At 39.5% G+C, this 18,647-nt stretch overlaps 1 protein-coding gene across 1 annotated transcript in view; it reads left to right on the top strand.

The window, feature by feature from the left end:
- HSPA12A (heat shock protein family A (Hsp70) member 12A) overlaps positions 1–17,025 on the top strand; it is a 62,234-nt gene extending 45,209 nt beyond the window's left edge. Inside the window, exons 7-12 of the mRNA XM_074875369.1 lie at positions 3,546–3,717; positions 6,509–6,595; positions 7,156–7,260; positions 8,358–8,616; positions 10,302–10,405; positions 11,835–17,025. Of these exons, the coding sequence (XP_074731470.1) occupies positions 3,546–3,717; positions 6,509–6,595; positions 7,156–7,260; positions 8,358–8,616; positions 10,302–10,405; positions 11,835–12,469 (1,362 nt within the window). The 3' untranslated portion in view covers positions 12,470–17,025. The remainder of the gene's footprint in view (positions 1–3,545; positions 3,718–6,508; positions 6,596–7,155; positions 7,261–8,357; positions 8,617–10,301; positions 10,406–11,834) is intronic.
- Positions 17,026–18,647: the final 1,622 nt, after the last annotated feature.

Raw genomic sequence — 18,647 nt, 5'->3', positions numbered from 1 at the left:
ACGAGGGCATGGAGTGAGGCAGATAGGTACATATGTAAAATATAGCAAATTCTCAAACTTCTATGGTTAACATTTTTAAGGAATGCATCACCATTTCTTTGTGTTGACCACTTGCTGTTTTCACTCCTCTTTCTCTGCACGCTTGATATTTTTCTCCCATCTGTCCCTTTCTCCTCGGCTGTAATGATGGGACGGAGGTACTGCCTCCTAAGTCTTCATCTCCTCAGAGCTTGTATTAAAGCAATCTCATGACTCCATTCCTCCCTAGCAGTATGGAGGTGTTTATGTTGCTTTCTCATTTCCTCTTCCCCATTCTCTCTGTGCTGTGTATAGATATATATGTACTGTAATGTACTATCTCTGATGATGTAAGTAGAAATACTACATACACAAAGCATGAAATAGAGTCAGTGTTGATCCATACATGTATATGTACACATAAATATATATATATATGTTGGATGCCTAGTATCTTTCACTGTAGAATAGTCTTTGTATCGTCTTTTTATGATGTGAAACAACACATCTTTCATTGTAACTGGCCCTTCAAATTCTGTAAGGAAAGCTTTTTTTAACAAAAAAACCCAACATTTTCTTCATGAAATTCTGTTAGGATCAGCTGTGCTTTGAACTGTTCAAAACCGTCATTTCTGTTGAATGTTTTCCTCAGGAGATATTTTTAGTAAGATAAAATAATATCTAGAGAGAAAAAGTAGCAAGAATAACATCTGCTATACTTGGAGGGTCTGAGAACATGGATCTGAGTCCATCTGCTGCAGGTCACTGCCTTCCTCTCCTGATGTGCAGGCTGCAACGTGAAAAGTTCATGGTACAGACTACTGCTGGATGAGGGGAGGAAGCAAATGTTATTGTTAATGGTTTACTGTTTTCTTTTAGCAGAACCAGCCTTGGAAATTTGTACCAAAATCCCCCTTAGAAGAGATGACACTGCAACTAATACAATCTTTCCCTCCCCCCCTGCCCCCGCCAAGTTAGGAAATACCAGTGCATTCCCTGTGTGTGCAGTGTACTTCTTGTCTCCTCTGCAAATGCTTTATGATGTAGCCTTTGGATTTTAATACTATTTTTTCCCTAAAATGTAATTTTCTGTTTTAGTATGTAGGTTAGACATGAGACTAAGAATTGCTTTGTCTGTGCTATTAACATATGCCCAGTACACGGAGCAGACTGAGCATGCTAAGTTCATCTACATCGCTGGATATTAAAAAAACAAAAAGCACTTACTGCTCAGATTCAGAGCTCTCACAAGACATGATAATGGATATAATGTGTATGAAAACTGCAGCAGGGTAGTAGGGAGCTATTTGTTCTCCATGCCCTTATTGGAGAGGGCAAGAAGTGCTGACCTTAAAATTGCAGCAAGAAAGATTCAGATTAGGCTTTTAGCAAACCTTCCAAAGGCAAAGACAGTAAAGGGCTGAGGTAGTTTGTGTGCAGAGACCATACATTTTTGGAATTCTTTAGCAGATTAGATAAATATCTGTCAGGGACCAAGTATTGATTCATACCTTGAATGTTGCCCTTTCCAATGTAACAAATGAAAACTTTGTGTGTAGAGGAGCGCAGCTGGAGATAAATGATGTTGAAGTGAGCTGGCATGAAACCAACCCTGCTTGTGCCTAGTAGAACCAGACTGGTTGGAGGAAAGAGTGGGTTTATACTAAGACACAATGCTAGAACTTGATCTTCATCCCCAGTACAGCTCTAGAGCTTTATCTAAGCCTGTGCCTGTCAACATGCTTGCATGCAAGTGGTATGATGTCAGGAGAATCTGGCTTGGACCTGTGCTTTATTGATAGTCTTTTTACATCTTTTAGGGTTACTCTGGCTGCTGTAAAATCTGCATTTTCCAAATTTTGAAAATTTGGTTGCAAACATTCTTTTCAATGTAATATTTTTACAATGTATGTTGCCACACAGCTGGCAAGGTTTGGTATTTTGTGGTATTTGCACGGTATTCTTCTTCCCAGACAGTTCCGCTAATTTCAGATCATGCTGTTGAGTCCAGTGGATGTAACCAAAGCAGAAGGTTTTGCCCAACAGCAATAAAAAATGTAAAGTGACCATAGTCCAAATCGTTTTAAAATAATGAGCAACCATGATTAGTTTAACCCTTACTTTCTTTTTTTTAAATTTATTTGTTGTTGTTTTTCCTTTTTTGTTATCAACAATGAGGAAGATGCTTTTTATAAAAATCTATTTAGCTTGCTTATTAAGATGGAGAGGGTCAAATGTCAATGTGAAGGACAATTTTATGTCTCCAAGTCTTGCCCCAGCATTGCTTTTTGAACAAGCTTTACTTTGAGTTTCTAGCTGCAGGTGTAAACTAGCCAGCAATTCCCACAGCCCACAGTGTAGCTGTTTGAAGGAAGCCAAATTCCAGTCCAGGTCTGCAGTCTTTCTATGTGAGTTTGCCTTCTTTTGGGGATGCTCTGGAGCCACCACAGTGTGTGTGTGTATGAATGGAAGTGAAGGTTTGCAGGAAGACTGATGGCAGAAGCAGAAAAATATCCATACATGTATTTGTTTGCTAGCATGCTTTAGTAATCAGGGACTTAACTGGAAAACAGTAGCAGATAAGCCGAAAGTTAGGCAGAAAGACTTGAAAGATGTTGTGATCTGTTTTAACAGGAAATTATACAGGAGGGGGAAGTACAGGAGACAAGAAATGAAAACACAATTTTGTCAAATGCTCTTTCATATTTTTCTCTAAGCCCAGTCCTGAGTGATGTGGTTACATGAGGACTTGTGGCTTCTTGAAAATCTATGTGTCTGGAGGCTGGAAATCCAGAAAGAGAACGGAAAGAATGGCAAATGTTGATTTTATAATGTGGCATTACTTTTAGGCTTGTTCTCATTACATTTTAGGGAACCTGCCCTATGTATTTTGAGTCTTTGAATATACTGAGCATTTTGAGGATGTTATAAAAGTGAATGTGCTTAAAATCAATGGATTTTGAAATAGAAAATGTCAGGTTTAAGTCAGAAGATGCATTACTGGCAAAGTGTATTGTACATTCTTAGTAAGCTACACAGTGCGGGGAGTCCGTTTTGGCAAGGACGTATGTATATAAAGATATAAAGAAAGGCATACTTAAATAATGTTGTGGGGAGGAGAAGCCAAAGGTATTCCTTCATTTCTTAAAGGAGGCTGGGGCCCCTCTTAGCAGGCAGATTCACGGGTTAATTAGGAGTTCAGGTTTTAGGCCATTCATTACAGGTTTCAAACCAGCTTTCTTCCTTTCTCCACCTGTCACGCACGCAGCTGCTCGGTTAGACACTTAGCGTGGTAAGTGCATGCATACTTCCCTGTTACAGCCTGTGACGTTGTGCTATACGTTGTGGGCAGGACGATCCCCAGATCAAGACCTTTAGCCAGTGGCCACAGCACCTTTGTGCGTTGAACTCGGAGGGCTGACCTAACTGAAACCGCGAGCTGGGGGAAGGCTTGTTCACTTGCTGAAAAGGGCCTGCTAGGTTGTGGTATTTCCCACCCCACTTCTCTGATCAATTCTCTCTCGCAGGCAGGAATGGCATCTCCTGAAAATCCCGAGCAGCTGATCATTGCCCTGGAACCCGAGGCTGCCTCCATCTACTGCCGAAAGCTCCGCCTGCACCAGATGATAGACCTGAGTAGTAGGGCGCCTGTCAATGGTTATAGTCCAAGTGACACTATTGGAACTGGATTTACACAGGGTACTTCTATTAACTCACTTCTTTAGATTCTTATGCATAAGTTTGCTTTGTCCGTGAGGGCTGTTTTCTTACCGTTTCTCATTGCCTTTGCTCTCTTGAAATGTTAGCATCAGTTTACATCAATCTTGAATTGACTAGCATCAGTTTGCTTTTATAAACTGTTTCACTGTTTACTGTACTTAGACTAGTTTAGACATTGATCTAAGTAGACATGTTTGCACACACTTGAATTTTAGCATGCAGGTAGCTTCATTGCCTTGCCTTCATTGGGATGTTGTGGGAGTCTTTTAGTATTTTCACAACAATATTTTTCTGCCTTAATTAAAAGCAATACTTCATGTTGGATCTTTTTTTAAAATTCAGTTTGTTGGAAACAATTGCATATTTGATTAGCTGCATTACTGAAGCAGTGTTAAATAACTGGATCTTCAATGAGACTTTTAGGCTGAGGTATTCCAGAATTTTGGCAGATGCTTTTTGATACACCTTTATGAAATATCATTAATTACTTTCAGCACTCAGGAGAACACACCATATTGGAATATAGGAATTAATTTATCTGCTCATAGAAGAGCAACTAGATACAGCACTTCTGATTTATTGACCTGGGATCTGTTGCTAATATAATTTGAAGAGTGACTTACAACGGGGGACAGAGATTGGACCACAGTGTAAGTCACTTGGCAAAAGATCCCTCATCACTAAAGATTTTTGAGCTTGGTATCCTACCTGAGAAAATAGGAGAGGAAAAAAAGGAAAATGAAGCAGCCGTAAGCTGTGATTGCTGCATAATGTACAGATTTCCCATCTGTCTGAATTGTAACAGTTGCACTGATATTGGTGGTAGCGTGTCAATCTATCGCAGAAGGAATTTTTCAGCAGAATTTGTATTTTATCACATTTACTAGGTCAAAACGGTACAGGCAAATGGAAGATTAAGATAGTAAAGCTATTCTTATACTTACCGAAGGGTATTTTTTTTTTAGTTAGGCAGAGTCACTACATCATTCTCTCAAGTCCATGTCTCCTAGCCAGCACTTGTCAGATGTGTTCAGTGTCATGGAGGCCCACACAGAGCACAGGACACAATCCCTTTACAGGACACGGTCCCTTCAGGGGCCCCTCGCCTCCTCTCCCCTTGCTCGTGTCCTAAACCATTCCAGTTCCATGTGATTTTTACATGAACTCACTTTAAGGCTACACAGGGATTTGCTTCTGGGAAAATAATAAAAGAAAAGAGTTTCTCTGGTTAAGGTTTTGAAGCTGGACAGAATCTGGCAGATCATGGATTTGTGCTAACAGGCTTTTTCTTGGATGGAGGGTACCATTCTCCTTCTTGACTTTGTATGGTAAAAGCTATTCGAGATGAGAAAGGCTTCATGTCAAAATTAATGAAAACAAAGTTTGGAGTGAATTAATTTGGGGTTAGAATTAAAATTTCATAAAGGCATGGCAGGCACCCAAGACAAGCTGAGAACAGATTAAGGAGAAAAGCCCTTTAAATATAAACAGAGAGAAGCACTCCAAGGACCACATTATTGCTGTGAAGTCAAAACAAAAATTTTACTGTTCATAGTAGCCAGGATAAGCTTACTTCAGTCGTAGTTAAAGACTGGCTCTTGTGTTCACTTCTAGCCCACAGGAGTGAATGAAAAGACTCCCATTGAGTTCTGTGGGCTCTGTGTCAGGCCCTTGCTTGGACCTAGTGCTCGTTCTGTCACTGATTGCTTTGTCGTTTAAGCTCTCACTGTGTGCTGCGAAGTCAGTGCAGCGAGGCTAATGCGGCTTGTCTGCATCACAGGGTCTTTATGGGGAGGATATGGGTGCAAGTGGAGCTGCTGGTCTTTTTCTGATGATAGGCACTATAGAAACAAGAAGCAAAACACATTCAGTGATTTGCATGATGATATTTTCCGAATGATATTTTCGTGCGTGACAGGATGCCTCTCTTCTTCTGTAGTGTTTTATTGAAGTGCCTTTGAAGGTGAGTGAAGGTTACACAGGGAATTATTTTTTTTTGATCATTCAGTTGTGGAGGTTGATTTAGAAACATAATAGCAAAGGCTCCCACTGCTCTGCTTTCTCTTCACAGACTGTTCTGCTTCTTTTAAATGTCTAAGTAGCAATTAAGTCTTGTAAATTAACTGATTGTTATAGTAGTAGTGCTAGATTATGCTTAATTTTTAATTGGTGTATATTTAAAATATTATGAGGGTCAAACTTGGTGAGCACTGTGGCCTTAAGAAGTTACAAACCTGAGAAGCAGTGCTTTTGACAGCTTGTTTTGAGACAGACCGACATCCTGAAAGGCTCAGGAGGCATCTTTGCCTGAACACCCCAAATCAGCAGCGGCTTTTGGAAATGTGGGAATCGTCTCCCCGGCCCCGGGCAGCGCAGGTCGGTCTGGCAGCGGGCTGGGGCTGCCGCCTGGCGGCACAGGCTGTGGCGAGCACAGCTGACTGTGAGACCACCAGGGCCCAGGCAGCGCTTTAAAAACCAGAATATTTAAAAAAAAAAAAAAGTCAGATCTGTTTATAGCTTTCATGTTAGGCTATTGGTTTTAATCCAGTTAGTATCAAGGAAGATCAGTGTGTCTGAAAAACATTTTTCCTTCTTTCTAGCAACAGCGTTATAATGTTCCTGATTCTAATGCAATAATTTTTGTTTGTTTTGTTAAGAAGTGATACATATGGATCTGTCAGCCTGCTTGCACTTCTTTCCTGCAGCTTGTAATAATCAACTTCTTCATGCTTTCTTATACTCAGTAATTTTTTTCTCTGTCAATGACTAGCTAAGGAACACGTCCGTCGTAATCGACAGAGTCGTACCTTTTTGGTGGAAAATGTCATAGGAGAGATCTGGTCCGAACTGGAGGAAGGTAGTGTCCTTTCTTGAATGAACTTTGCTCTTACTGGTTCTATATTGCAGGCAAACATTGTGTTTCCCACAAATGTGCTGTGCATTGAACTGTTCTCACAGTGATTATAAATAGGAAAAGAAAAAAATACAAGTTTGTGCGCTGCTCTCAGTTACTAAGGCTGAACTGTAATTCTGTATGCTCTAGCAAAATATGGTTTATTAAGGAGATGGTATAAAGGAGTCCAGGTTTTAAAATGCATCCAGAATATTTTCCTCAGAATGGGCCTTGTAAATATGCCATAGTATTAATTTGGTAGCCCACTAGAACGTACACCAGCAGCATGAGCAGTTCCACTAATCTTTTCACCTGTGCTAAATCAATAGCTTTTGACAACTGAATTTCATATTTGTTATCAATCATTGAGTTATAATTACTAATGAAGATCAAGCCTTCAGTGCAGATGTTCATGACTTTCTGTAAGTCATTATCTCTCATGGTGATAATGCTCCTGAAAAGCTTTCATTGCAGTATGCTGTTGGGATAACACTAATGTAAATACCATTCCTTTGGCAAACTAGGTGACCGCTACATTGTTGTTGACAGTGGAGGAGGCACAGTGGATATGACTGTCCATCAGATCAGGCTCCCTGAAGGACATCTTAAAGAGCTATACAAGGCAACAGGTAACAACACTTCCACCGCTTGCTTTGTTTATGTAATGTTTTGACTTGTCAGTGAAGGAAATGTATTCCTTTATTATTTGCTACATTTCACTAACAGTTCTTCCTGAAATAAGGCCAGCATTCAAAATGAGTATAACCTAGCTGCTAGTCAGCAGACATGTGTAAGTCACTTCATGCTTCTGATGCTTTTGGATGGTAGCCCTGACACTGGGAGAGTAAGAAACTGCCATCTCTTGTGTTATTCACTTCCATTCAGGCCATGACCTCCTGCCATGGTCATGGTCTGACTTCTGCTAATGGACTCGTCATCTTCCGGTCCTTTGAGAGGTCACCTGTGTATTGCTGCTCTGCCCAGGTATTCAGAGATGTACTGTGGAGATATGAATAGTTGAATGTCACAACAAGATCCTTGTAATGTGACTATTGCCAGAACAGAAGTTTCCCTAGATTTAAGGGGAATCATATATTCCTGTAATTTCACAGGCAGTGTAACAAGGAGGGTCTGCTGTCCCCTGGGAAGAATGGGCAATGATTGGTCCCCAACAAAGATAAAAAGTGCAATTCCTTGAATGGTATTCCCTTCCTGAACTTCAGATACCCTTCGACTTTGTCCTGTGGCTAAGCTGTTAAGCACATGAGAAGCCTATTATTTGTTGCTGAGTCTCTATACCAAGTTAATCTTCACCTCTATGGTTCATCACTGAGCCTTCTCAGTCTTGGTGGCTGTAAGACTACCTCAGAAACAACCTAGTAAGAGCAAATGGGACAGTGTACATCAAGTCTGTCTACTCCTAAATATGAGTCCAAACCACACCTTCCCGTGTGTGGATACAGAAGCAGTTTCCTCTGCTTCTACTAAAAATGTTTCTGTTTTGTAGTGGTAGTGATACAGTGGCTATGATGGTATAGGAGTAAAAGTGAGACAAAGGTAAGATTATGTTCTGTATTAGACCAACTGCTACATTTAGGAAAGATACCTCATTTTGTAGACCTTCTCCCATGACAGTCCTAGTAGTGTTGATCTGATGTGTATTTGGTCAACTTGAAATCTAATAAGCAGTTCAGAATATTAAAGCTGTGTTTTGTTTGTAATACAGGTGGGCCATATGGTTCTCTAGGTGTGGACTATGAATTTGAAAAGCTCCTGTGTAAAATATTTGGAGAAGATTTTATTGAGCAATTTAAAATCAAGCGTCCTGCTGCCTGGGTAGATCTGATGATAGCATTTGAGTCCCGTAAACGGGCAGCAGCTCCAGACAGGACCAATCCACTAAACATCACTCTGCCTTTCTCCTTCATTGACTATTACAAGAAGTTTCGAGGTCACAGTGTAGAACATGCCTTGAGGAAAAGCAAGTGAGTAGACGATTGAACCCAAATGGATGCAGAATTAACTACTGGTAGCAAAGACAAATAATTAAAATATCCTAATTACATGTAGACTGAAAGGTAATAATGTGAAAATGCAATATAAGGATGAGAAAATGGGATCACCTGAAGTGCAGCTTCCAGAATGAAAAGTTCTGATCAATCTCTTGCAAAAGCTTTTCTATACAAGACTTGCACTCTTCTGGTATTGCTTTCTATGACTTTTGTTAGGTCACCACTGCATCACTTTCCTGAATTTGGATCATATATTCTGAGTCCCTTATGTGTTAATTAGGAACATCAGATCAAATAGAGAATTTGATGTCTAGAATTTAGTTACTAGAACTTTAATTCTGAGAGGCCTGGGCCCTCAAACAAATCCAAGATCTTGAGTGAGATGTGTAAATATATTCATGGCCTGAGGAAAGTTATTAACAATACCAGATCACTTGTGAAAAAGTATACATCTGCATAGAGCTGTGCAAAGGGAAGGCATTCTTTGGAAGTGATGACACGCTTTCTTTTCTTCTAGTACTTTACCAGTAAGATAATTTGCTTGCTAGGTGGGGAGGCATAATCCCCTCCAGAGATTTCATGATTTTCAGTATCAAGAAGGCACCCTAAATGAAAAGATAATGGGCTGCTATAGAAAAGGAAGTGAGGAGAAAGTAGAAGTGGGCATTTTGCATCTTTTGAAATTATATACTACAGGAGACCTGGTGATTAATGGCATAAAAGAGAATGAACAAGAGAGCCTGTGAATCTGGGGCAGGATGCCTGGGACATGAGAGCAGAAGACATGATATTTAGTACCTGTGCCTTGGCTTCTTTCCGCATTTTTTAATCAAGTGAAAGTTGAATGTTGCATGCAGGCTGAAACTCCTGCATGTCTTCCTAAAGTTATTGGTAAATGTACTTTAAGCCTAAATGACTTGGAATCCAGCTCAGAGTCACTTCCTATATGAGACTGAGGTTCTGAAATCATTAAAAATTTCTGGAAATATTCCCCCTCAGACCATCTCCTTCTTATTAATAGCCCTAATGGTGAATCTTAGAAGGAATGCTAAATGTTCCCTTCAAATAAAATGAAATTAATTGGATAATGTGGTAAAAAGAATATAAAGGTGACATATAACGTGCATGAATGAAAAGGAGATTACTGAGCTGTTTGGATGTCTATCAGTGATGGAATAACATAATGCCTGTATTCACTTAACAAATGTTATGCCTCATTAAAAATGCTGTGCTCCTTCTGCCTCCTGAGGCTTCCCATACTTGCCTATTTTCCTTGTGTGTTTCCTGTGGCTTTGGCCTGCTACTGCTATAATCTAAATGTTGCCCTTCTGGGGATGAATCAGTGTTGTTTCAGATGAGCGAGCACTGGATTGACTGCCAGCTGTTTCAGGAAGCAGCTGAACATTGGTAATGCTACAGAAGGCAGTCAGGCAAAGAAAACAACAATTAGACAAGCAAAAATAACAGTTCTCCCTTGAAATTTTACGTTGTTATAGTTGGTATGGGGTTAGGTTGAGGTGAGGCACTTCTTTCTAAGTAAAATTCACATGGATTCTCTAAACTCATTCATTTATTTATTTAGCGTGTCTTGTGTGTGCTCGGCTGTTTCTTACAGCTCAGCTGTAATATTTTAATGTCCTTTCCAACTTCTTTTACAGCGTGGATTTTGTGAAGTGGTCCTCCCAGGGAATGCTGAGGATGAGCCCGGATGCAATGAATGCTCTTTTCAAGCCTACAATTGACCAGATCGTTCAGCACCTTAGTACGTATCTGTGTGTAATTCCACTTTCTGGCTGAGCTGAAACTGAAGCCTTGCTTACCTGTTTCAAACCAGTAACTGGAATTCAAGTCAAACAACCTCCCTAGTACACACCGAATGTGGGCAAGGAGTTTAGTTCTGAAACTTGTAGTTCTCTAAAGTAATTAGGAAAATAATAAAAGCAAGGGATATCACCTTAACGTATTTCTACCTAGTGTATACACTACTATACACTGAGTGTGATTTAGCCCTGTTACTGCCTAAGCTTCAATTATTCTGTACTCCCAGGGCTGCAAGCATTCAGAAGGCTGAAATGCACTGACTAACCCAGATCCTGCTTTTCTGTTTCCTGTTTCAGGCAACAACTACATAATGCCAGAGATGTAACTAGTTTCTGATTATTCCTGCTATTAAGACCTCTAGTCCACCTCAGTGGAAGGTCACATTTATTCATGACTGTCCAGATCACTGACATCTCTAAAACACAAATAATGCATCATGATAAAAGTACTTCCAGGCATGGCTTAAGCAGCACTGAATTTATTTATCCAGTAATGGGAAGTGACATAGGCTTATTGGGAAATCTATTATTTAAAGTTTTGCTGGTGGAAGATTGGATTTGTATCAAGTAGAATATAATATATGTACTGAGCAAAGTATAGCTGTTCTACACATTACAAAGCACTAATTGAATTGTATTTGGAATGGAATATCCAGCTTTGCTCGCTATATGTGAGCATTTCAGAGGTCACAACTTAGTAAGACAACTAATACAGAACAGCTTATATGTGAGCAGGGAGGGAGAGACCTAAAATTACAATAGTTGTGTCAGATAATTATGCTGCCTCAGATATTTGAACTAAGGATGAGACTACAACTGAACTGTATGATTTTCTTGAAAGTAGGGGAAGTGGGCTTAAGCTAAGAAGGAACATCTGTAGAAATGTAAGGAGGTATTAGGGTATTAGTTTGCAGGTGGTACTTATCGTGGCTAAGTTGTTAGGGTCAGAAGTAATAAGTGAATTTAAAATGCAGTAACTTATCTGGAATGCAATAAAGGACACGTGAATTGGTTAGATTTGGGAATATCTCACTGATACTTCAAGTGGCAAGATGTCTGTTTCCCTACTACCCATGTGACTGGCAGGATATCTTTGCAAGAAATCCATGTCTCCCTTTAGTGGAATAAGCTAAATAAAAAAATCTGTTTTAAATGCCACTTCAGAAATATTGTATGCTTTGAGGTAAGTTTCCATTCACAGTGAAACAGAGTATAGAAGAGACTGCAGAAGTGGAACTAGTGTGGGCATAGATGTGGCAGTTTCAGATCTTGTGCATGGGATGTTCAGTGCACTCAGACATTAGGAGTTTCACCTGCATTGCCTTGTCACAGTGTATTTCTCCCCATTGAATGGGCTCTGTTTCTGTTTAGGTGATGTGTTTGATAAGCCAGAAGTGACCAATGTCAAGTTTCTGTTCCTGGTGGGTGGCTTCGCTGAATCCCCCTTACTCCAACAAGCTGTCCAGAGCGCTTTTGGTTCGAGATGTCGAGTCATCATTCCTCAGGATGTGGGTCTCACTATCCTCAAGGGAGCTGTTCTCTTTGGTCTAGACCCTGCTGTCATCAAAGTGCGGCGTTCACCTCTCACCTATGGTGTGGGTGTGCTCAATCGGTTTGTGGAAGGGAAGCATCCGTCAGAGAAGCTTCTAATCAAAGATGGCACACGCTGGTGCACTGATGTCTTTGACAAATTTATCTCAGCCGACCAATCTGTAGCCCTTGGAGAAACTGTGACACGCAGTTACACACCTGCCAAACCTTCTCAGTTAGTAATAGTAATCAATATCTATAGCTCAGAACAAGATAATGTTAGCTTCATCACCGAATCTGGAGTGAAGAAGTGTGGTACCCTTCGCTTGGATCTCACGGGAACTGATGCTTCAGTGCCAAACCGGCGGGAGATCAAAACACTTATGCAGTTTGGGGACACTGAAATCAAAGCCATGGCCATTGATGTTGCCACCTCTAAAAGTGTCAAAGTTGGTATTGATTTCTTAAACTACTAACAGCCCATTTTCCCCACCACAGCCTGTTTGTGAGATTGATCTTCCACTGTTCCATTTTTTGACTTTCATGTATCACGTAATCAACTTGAATTTCAGCAGGCTATATGAGAACAGCTAGTAAGGTGGGGTATGTCATGTTTGTGTCCTTTGACGACCAAAGGCTGGATTTTGAAAGACCCTTAAATTTGGGGAGCAAAAGTTCCAGAGGTAGTAAAAGTTCCCAAGTTACTCAAGCATGCTTAAAAGGTCTACCTTTATTAAGTAAATACTGATTATTGTTGGGTCCTGAAGATTAGTTAAAAAGATATACAATTGTAATCTCTTTGCCTTGTTGTTCTTCTTCCTCCTCCTCCCAAGAAAAACTCACCCACGTGGTTGCTGTAGGGGGATGCATCTGTGTGGGATATCTGTCTAAACAGCACCATCCTCTGGCAATGGGAACAAATTAGTAGTCTGTAGTGTTCTTTTGATTTTGCCCTGTGTTTTCAAAATTGTAAGCGCTGAAAATCAATGACTTAAGGAAACAGGAACTGAGTTTCTTAAATTCTGAGATCCTACTGAAAAGAAAATCCTCAGAAATCCTTAAAATTAGATTTAGAAAATATATATATATATTGTAGGAGCCTAATATTGATTGCTCCAGTTTGAAAACAAGGCCTTTATTGTCAAAGCTCTTAGAACAAGCTGTTGGATTAAATAGCTAGCATTACCCTCATTATACTTTGGAAAGTTATTGAGAACAAAGCTATTTCCCTTTTGGGTCTTCTAAACTTATTTTTATTAGTCTCCATTTGAAATCATAGAATCACAGAATAGTTGAGGTTGGAGGGGATGTCCATTGACTGTCTAGTCCAACCTCTCAGCTCTAAGCAGTGTCAGCTGGAGCAGGATGCTTTGTCCAGTTTTAAATATCTCCAAAGATGGAGATGCCTTAACTCTGGGCAACCTGTTCCAGTATTTGACAAACCTCACTGCAAAAGAAGATTTTTTTTTCTTATGTTTAAAAGGAATTTCTTGAGTTTCAATTTGTGCCTATTGGCTCCTGTTCCTTCACTGGGTACCTCTGAGAAGTCTGGCCCCATCTTCTTTACTGTTTTCTATCAGGCATTTATACACATTTGTAGCATCCCCTGAGCCTTCTTGAGTCTAAACAGTCTCAGCTCTCTCAGCCTCTCCTCACATGATAGATATTCCAGTCCGTTAATCATCATGCTCATGTCGCTCGTACCAAGAAGCACAGAACTGGATGTGGCACTCCAGATGTGGTCTCACCAGGGCTGAATAAAGGGAAATAATCACTTTCCTTGACCTGCTGGCAATACTCTTCCTAATGCAGCCAAGGAGGTTATTGGCATTCTTTGTTGCAAGGGCACATTGCTGGCTCACGCTCAACTTTGTGTCTGCCAAGACCCCAAGGTTTTTTTCTGCCAAGCTGCTTCCCTGCCAGTTGGCCCCCAACATATACTGGTGCATGAGGTTATTCCTCCCCAGGTTCAGGACTTTGCACTTCCCTTCATTGAACTTTTTGAGATTCCTGTCTGCACATTTCTTCAGCCTGTCAAGGTCCCTCTGACTCATCTGGTATTCAAGCACTTCTCCAAGTGATTTTATTTCTTTTCTTGTTAATCCCTGTGTTAAGATGTGGAAGTACATTTAGGTGATGGTTGTCCACGAAGATTTAAACAACTTAAAAGAGAGAAAACATCCAGATCAAAAGTGTAGTAATATATTTTGAGTAGCAAACATTTAAATTGAGTAAAATATATTTCTGGGTTGAGTTGAATGGCCAGTAAAGTGGAAGGCAGAAGCCAAGAGAATGAAACTACAAATAGCATTAAATAAAACATTCCTTACATAGCTATGAGCAGACAACTCTGATGCAGGTGAAGCACAATGATGGTCATGGTAGCATCTTGTTTTCCAAATAATAACTTTCTGGAAATTTTTCCTTAAGCACATTCACCTGCGAAATTTCTCCTGCAACTGGGAACAGTTTTTATTTTGCAAAATGCACAATTTTGGTGGATAACTTCTGAAACCTACGGTCTGTATCTGCCATGAACTGAGAATTTCAGATTCAAATCCCAATCCCACTCCAAATTGACAGACTGATGCTAACCTGTAGCATCACCCTAAACTGCTGACATTTTCAGAGCATTTATATAGAGCTGCCTGATTACCTGCTGGAATTCATTACATTCTTGAAACCTTGAAAGGTTAATTGTTAAACTGAACCGTCCTTTCTAATAAGTTGAGCATGAGTTAAATCCATTACTGACACTTCTGAGAAATGAAAGCTTTATCAATGACTTCACTAATTTGTGTTCCAATCCTGCACTTAAGCTTTCTGTGTTTAGCCTGGAGTTTTACCACAGTAAAGAGCTGCAGAACTGCATTTTGCCATTGAGTTTTCTGTGTCTTCTGCAGAATTCCCTAGTTGAATGTGAAATCTGTTCTGCATTCAGCTTTAAAAAAAAAAAAAAAAAAAAAAGGCAAAAAGAAAAAAAAAAAAGACTATGGAGAATGCTAGTCACAGTATCTGGCTGGATACTTTCTATAATTACAAAGTGTGCTTGCTAGCATTCAGTTTCCTGCTGCCTGCTAAATGCTTTAAAAGCTAAATACTGGGATTTTTTTGTGTGTTGCTTTCCATGGTTTACAAACAAGAGAAACTTTAAGATGAGTTATGAACAATATAATTTTATGTATATACAATATTTAAATATTGTACAGACTCTTTCTTTCTACAGTGCTATTTTCTTGTATAAAAATGCTCTTTGCCTCTGTTGATTTCATTCAGCTGTTAATTTTAAATAACATAGTTTCTCAATCAGCTTCTGTAATTATAGGCTTTTAAAGATGGTAAGATATGAAATATAAAAGGCTGATCTTATAATAATAGGAAAGAAATGTTGGTGTGTCAGAGAATACAACATTCTTCCTGCAATGCAAGTCATACCACTTAAGCATATTACACAGATGCACTAGTATGTTGCTGGGACTTTCATTTCTTTGTTTCAGACGGTGACCATTCCATCTCCAGCAGTTCATCATAATAATGGATGAATCCTCCTGTAAAACCAAGTTAAAAATTAGATTGTTTGATCTGGATATACAGCTTCTTCACTACGTTTTGGGCTTTTATTAAGGAACTTCTCTACTTTAAAAAAAACCCAAACAAACACAAAAACTACCTTCCAAAGCCAGGCAACACTGATTTATTGTAGCTGCAGGTAAGACCCAGTCTCTGTCTACCACTACTACCTACCAAAAGACAAAATTCTTAAAGAAAAGTAGGCTTTGGTGTCTTTACATCTTATGTTAAACTGAACTGGTCAAATTCTGCACAGATTATTTCCAGTGGCCTTAAGTTAACACAGAATCTAGTCTAATAAATGGCTGCAACCTCCCCCTCTCTGCTCTGCTGAGGAGGTGAACTGCAAGATCGGGTGGCCCATGATTTTTGTGCTGTTTTCAGCCTGTCTGCAGGGAATGCTAAGGACAGTTTCTGCAGCTCTTCTGAAGCACAGTTCCCTGCACAGTAATGATTCTCTGCCCTTTCTTATTCAGCTTTTGTAAGATCCCATCTGGATCCAAGCAGGGGTTTGTTGCTGAAATTACTGTAACATAAAATGTGGTTTGCATATTTTTGCACTTCCTCATTCAGTCTGATGAGAGCACTATCAAGCTTATCTTTGCAGAGCACTGAACTACTGAACAAACTCCCAGCTGTCCTTGTTGCCCTCTTTAATTCTAAGAATGGGAAATTAGCTTGTCTCTAAGGAATTAAGGAATTAGAATTGTAAGTAGAATACTATACTGTGGTCTGTAGTCTCTAACCCAGTTAACTTTACAATGTAAGTGGCATGTGGATGCCCATTTTGATAAAGGATATTAGGCTGTAAAATTAATATGAAATTTATTAGGAAATGAATAATTTTAGAATAGTAACTCTGATACTTTTGCAGGAGATTCCCTGCAGAACATTTTTTTGGTAGGGGTTTCAGATGACATTGTGCAATTTAATGTTGAAAAGTCAAGGCCTTAGGGAAAGCAGAGGTCTTGGCAGAAGTTTTGCTCTAAGCAGCAACTTGCAAGTGTGGGTCCAAGTTACTTAACTCTAGGCTGAAAGTTAGCATTGAATTGTGATGGAATGACTAATTGTGCTAGAATATGATAAATGTGCAGTGATGGTTAGGACAGTTTACATTGGTATGACTATACCAATATTTATATACAGGAGTTTTAATGCATTATTATGAGAAGGCTAATTATATATTGCAGAGATTTAATCGCCAAGATAAGCTGCATATTTATGATATGAAGTGGCTTAAGCGGATGAATAGTATAAAAGTTGTTGGGCATAACGTCACAGTACTCGCCTGCTTGAAACAGTCTTAAACTATATTATAAAACCAACCATTGTGGTCTTGTTCACCTCTGTGCAAGATAAATTGCTATTTCACTGATGTTTGGAGCTGTTCACAACTTGTCTGGATTGTATCTTGAGTGTTCGTGTGTCTTCAATCATGTCAAATAAAATACTGTAAAACTAATTTTTTTTTTTGTTGTTTCTCTTTTTATGAAAATGGCTATAAAAAGAAACCTAATTTATTATGAAAGTGAGAGAGGCCAAGTGGTTATACTTACATTTGGATGCTCCTTCATATGTGTAACTGAGCAGAAGTGACACCAACTGTATGTATTGCTTATGAGATTTCTTCAACCTTTTAGATGTGTGGACACCGAGAGTCTTTGCCAAGGGCTTGCAGGCCCCTGTGCAGCACACACAACCCTTTGACAAGAGGCTGCTGCATTCTTAGTTCACTCGTGTACTTTCTACCTTGGGCACATATGGAGTGCCCCTAGAAGTCCACTGCTAGTGATTACTCAACTTCCACCAAAGTTGGTGTAGCTCTGAGTAGGGTGTCAGTTGGAGTTAAGACAGAAAGACTTTGGACAGTACCAAAAGCAGATTAGATATTTTCTGTCATGATGCTCTGAGAGAGTCAGGAAATCAAATATCAAAATTGATATATCAAAGAGGACTGTAGTCTCTTAGGCCTTGTCAAAGATTGATTTCTTGATAAAATTATAACCAGGTATATTTGCATGAGAGTGTACATCTTTATTGTGTGTTTCTAGATCTAGGAATGTTTAGTAAGGTCTGGCTGCTCTGAAAAAAAAACCCTTGTACAACAGTTTGTGCAATATTATATATTTCTGCTAACTGTTGTGGGTCATGTCCCTCTTCAGCAGTGTTGGCACTAGCTGTGGAGATGATTGAGTGGTGTGTGTGTGACGTTACTCTACAGTGCTGCTCAGGTGCAAAGATGTAGAGAATGAGCCGAGATGCATAGCAGCCACTACACCCCAACTTCCACCTATTTGCTGCAATGAAGATGTTTTACAAGTGCTTTATGACTATAATTATAAACACCATCCTAATAGGCTAGGTACTGTATTTAACTTGTAATGAACTTGATTTCAGCTAAACATTCAATTAATGTTACTAGTACAATGGGAAATATAATTACAGTCTTCAGGGACACATTAAGAACCAAATTTTGCTTTCAGTGTTCTAGCGTATTGCTCTGGTTTCCAGGGGAGTTTCACGTATGTGCATTCAGAATTTGGTCCTTTCACTGGACTTTTATAAACCTTAAGGTTTTCTCATATGAGTGTGTTTATATTTGAAGTTACATCCCTGTCTTGATAGGAAGGAGCCTGTATAAAGTGTTTGTTCTACCAAGATCACGTAAAACCTTACCGAAGTTTGCGGATGATGTTTTCATAGTAATAGACATAATAAACAACCTCCATGTCATCAGTATTCAGCTCCCCCAAAGAGGTTCTCTCCTTTCAATTTCCTAAGCAGCTATATTAAACACCACCCAGCCATCTGTCTTAAGGACAATGGATTCAGAGTCCCCTTACTCAGTGCAAGAGCTGCCTGGTTTTCAAGAGATGCAGCTTGGATAAATTGGTGACAACTGCAGATGCTTTGTGTAACTGGGATTCAGGCCTGTTATTTGCCAATCTCATTAGGTACTAATGTTGGAAAGCTTGTACTTACTTTTTTAGGAATAAATCCTGTTTTATAAGTTCTCATTCATCCCTTGCTTTGTTCTAACACACAGAAACATTTTTATGGTGGGACTACTGTAAGATGACAACA

The sequence above is a fragment of the Strix uralensis genome, chromosome 7 (genome assembly GCF_047716275.1).
Source record: "Strix uralensis isolate ZFMK-TIS-50842 chromosome 7, bStrUra1, whole genome shotgun sequence".
In the NCBI taxonomy this organism is placed as follows: Eukaryota; Metazoa; Chordata; class Aves; order Strigiformes; family Strigidae; genus Strix; species Strix uralensis.
Note: the sequence above shows the minus strand (reverse complement) of the source record. Positions and strands in the feature narration are given on the sequence as shown.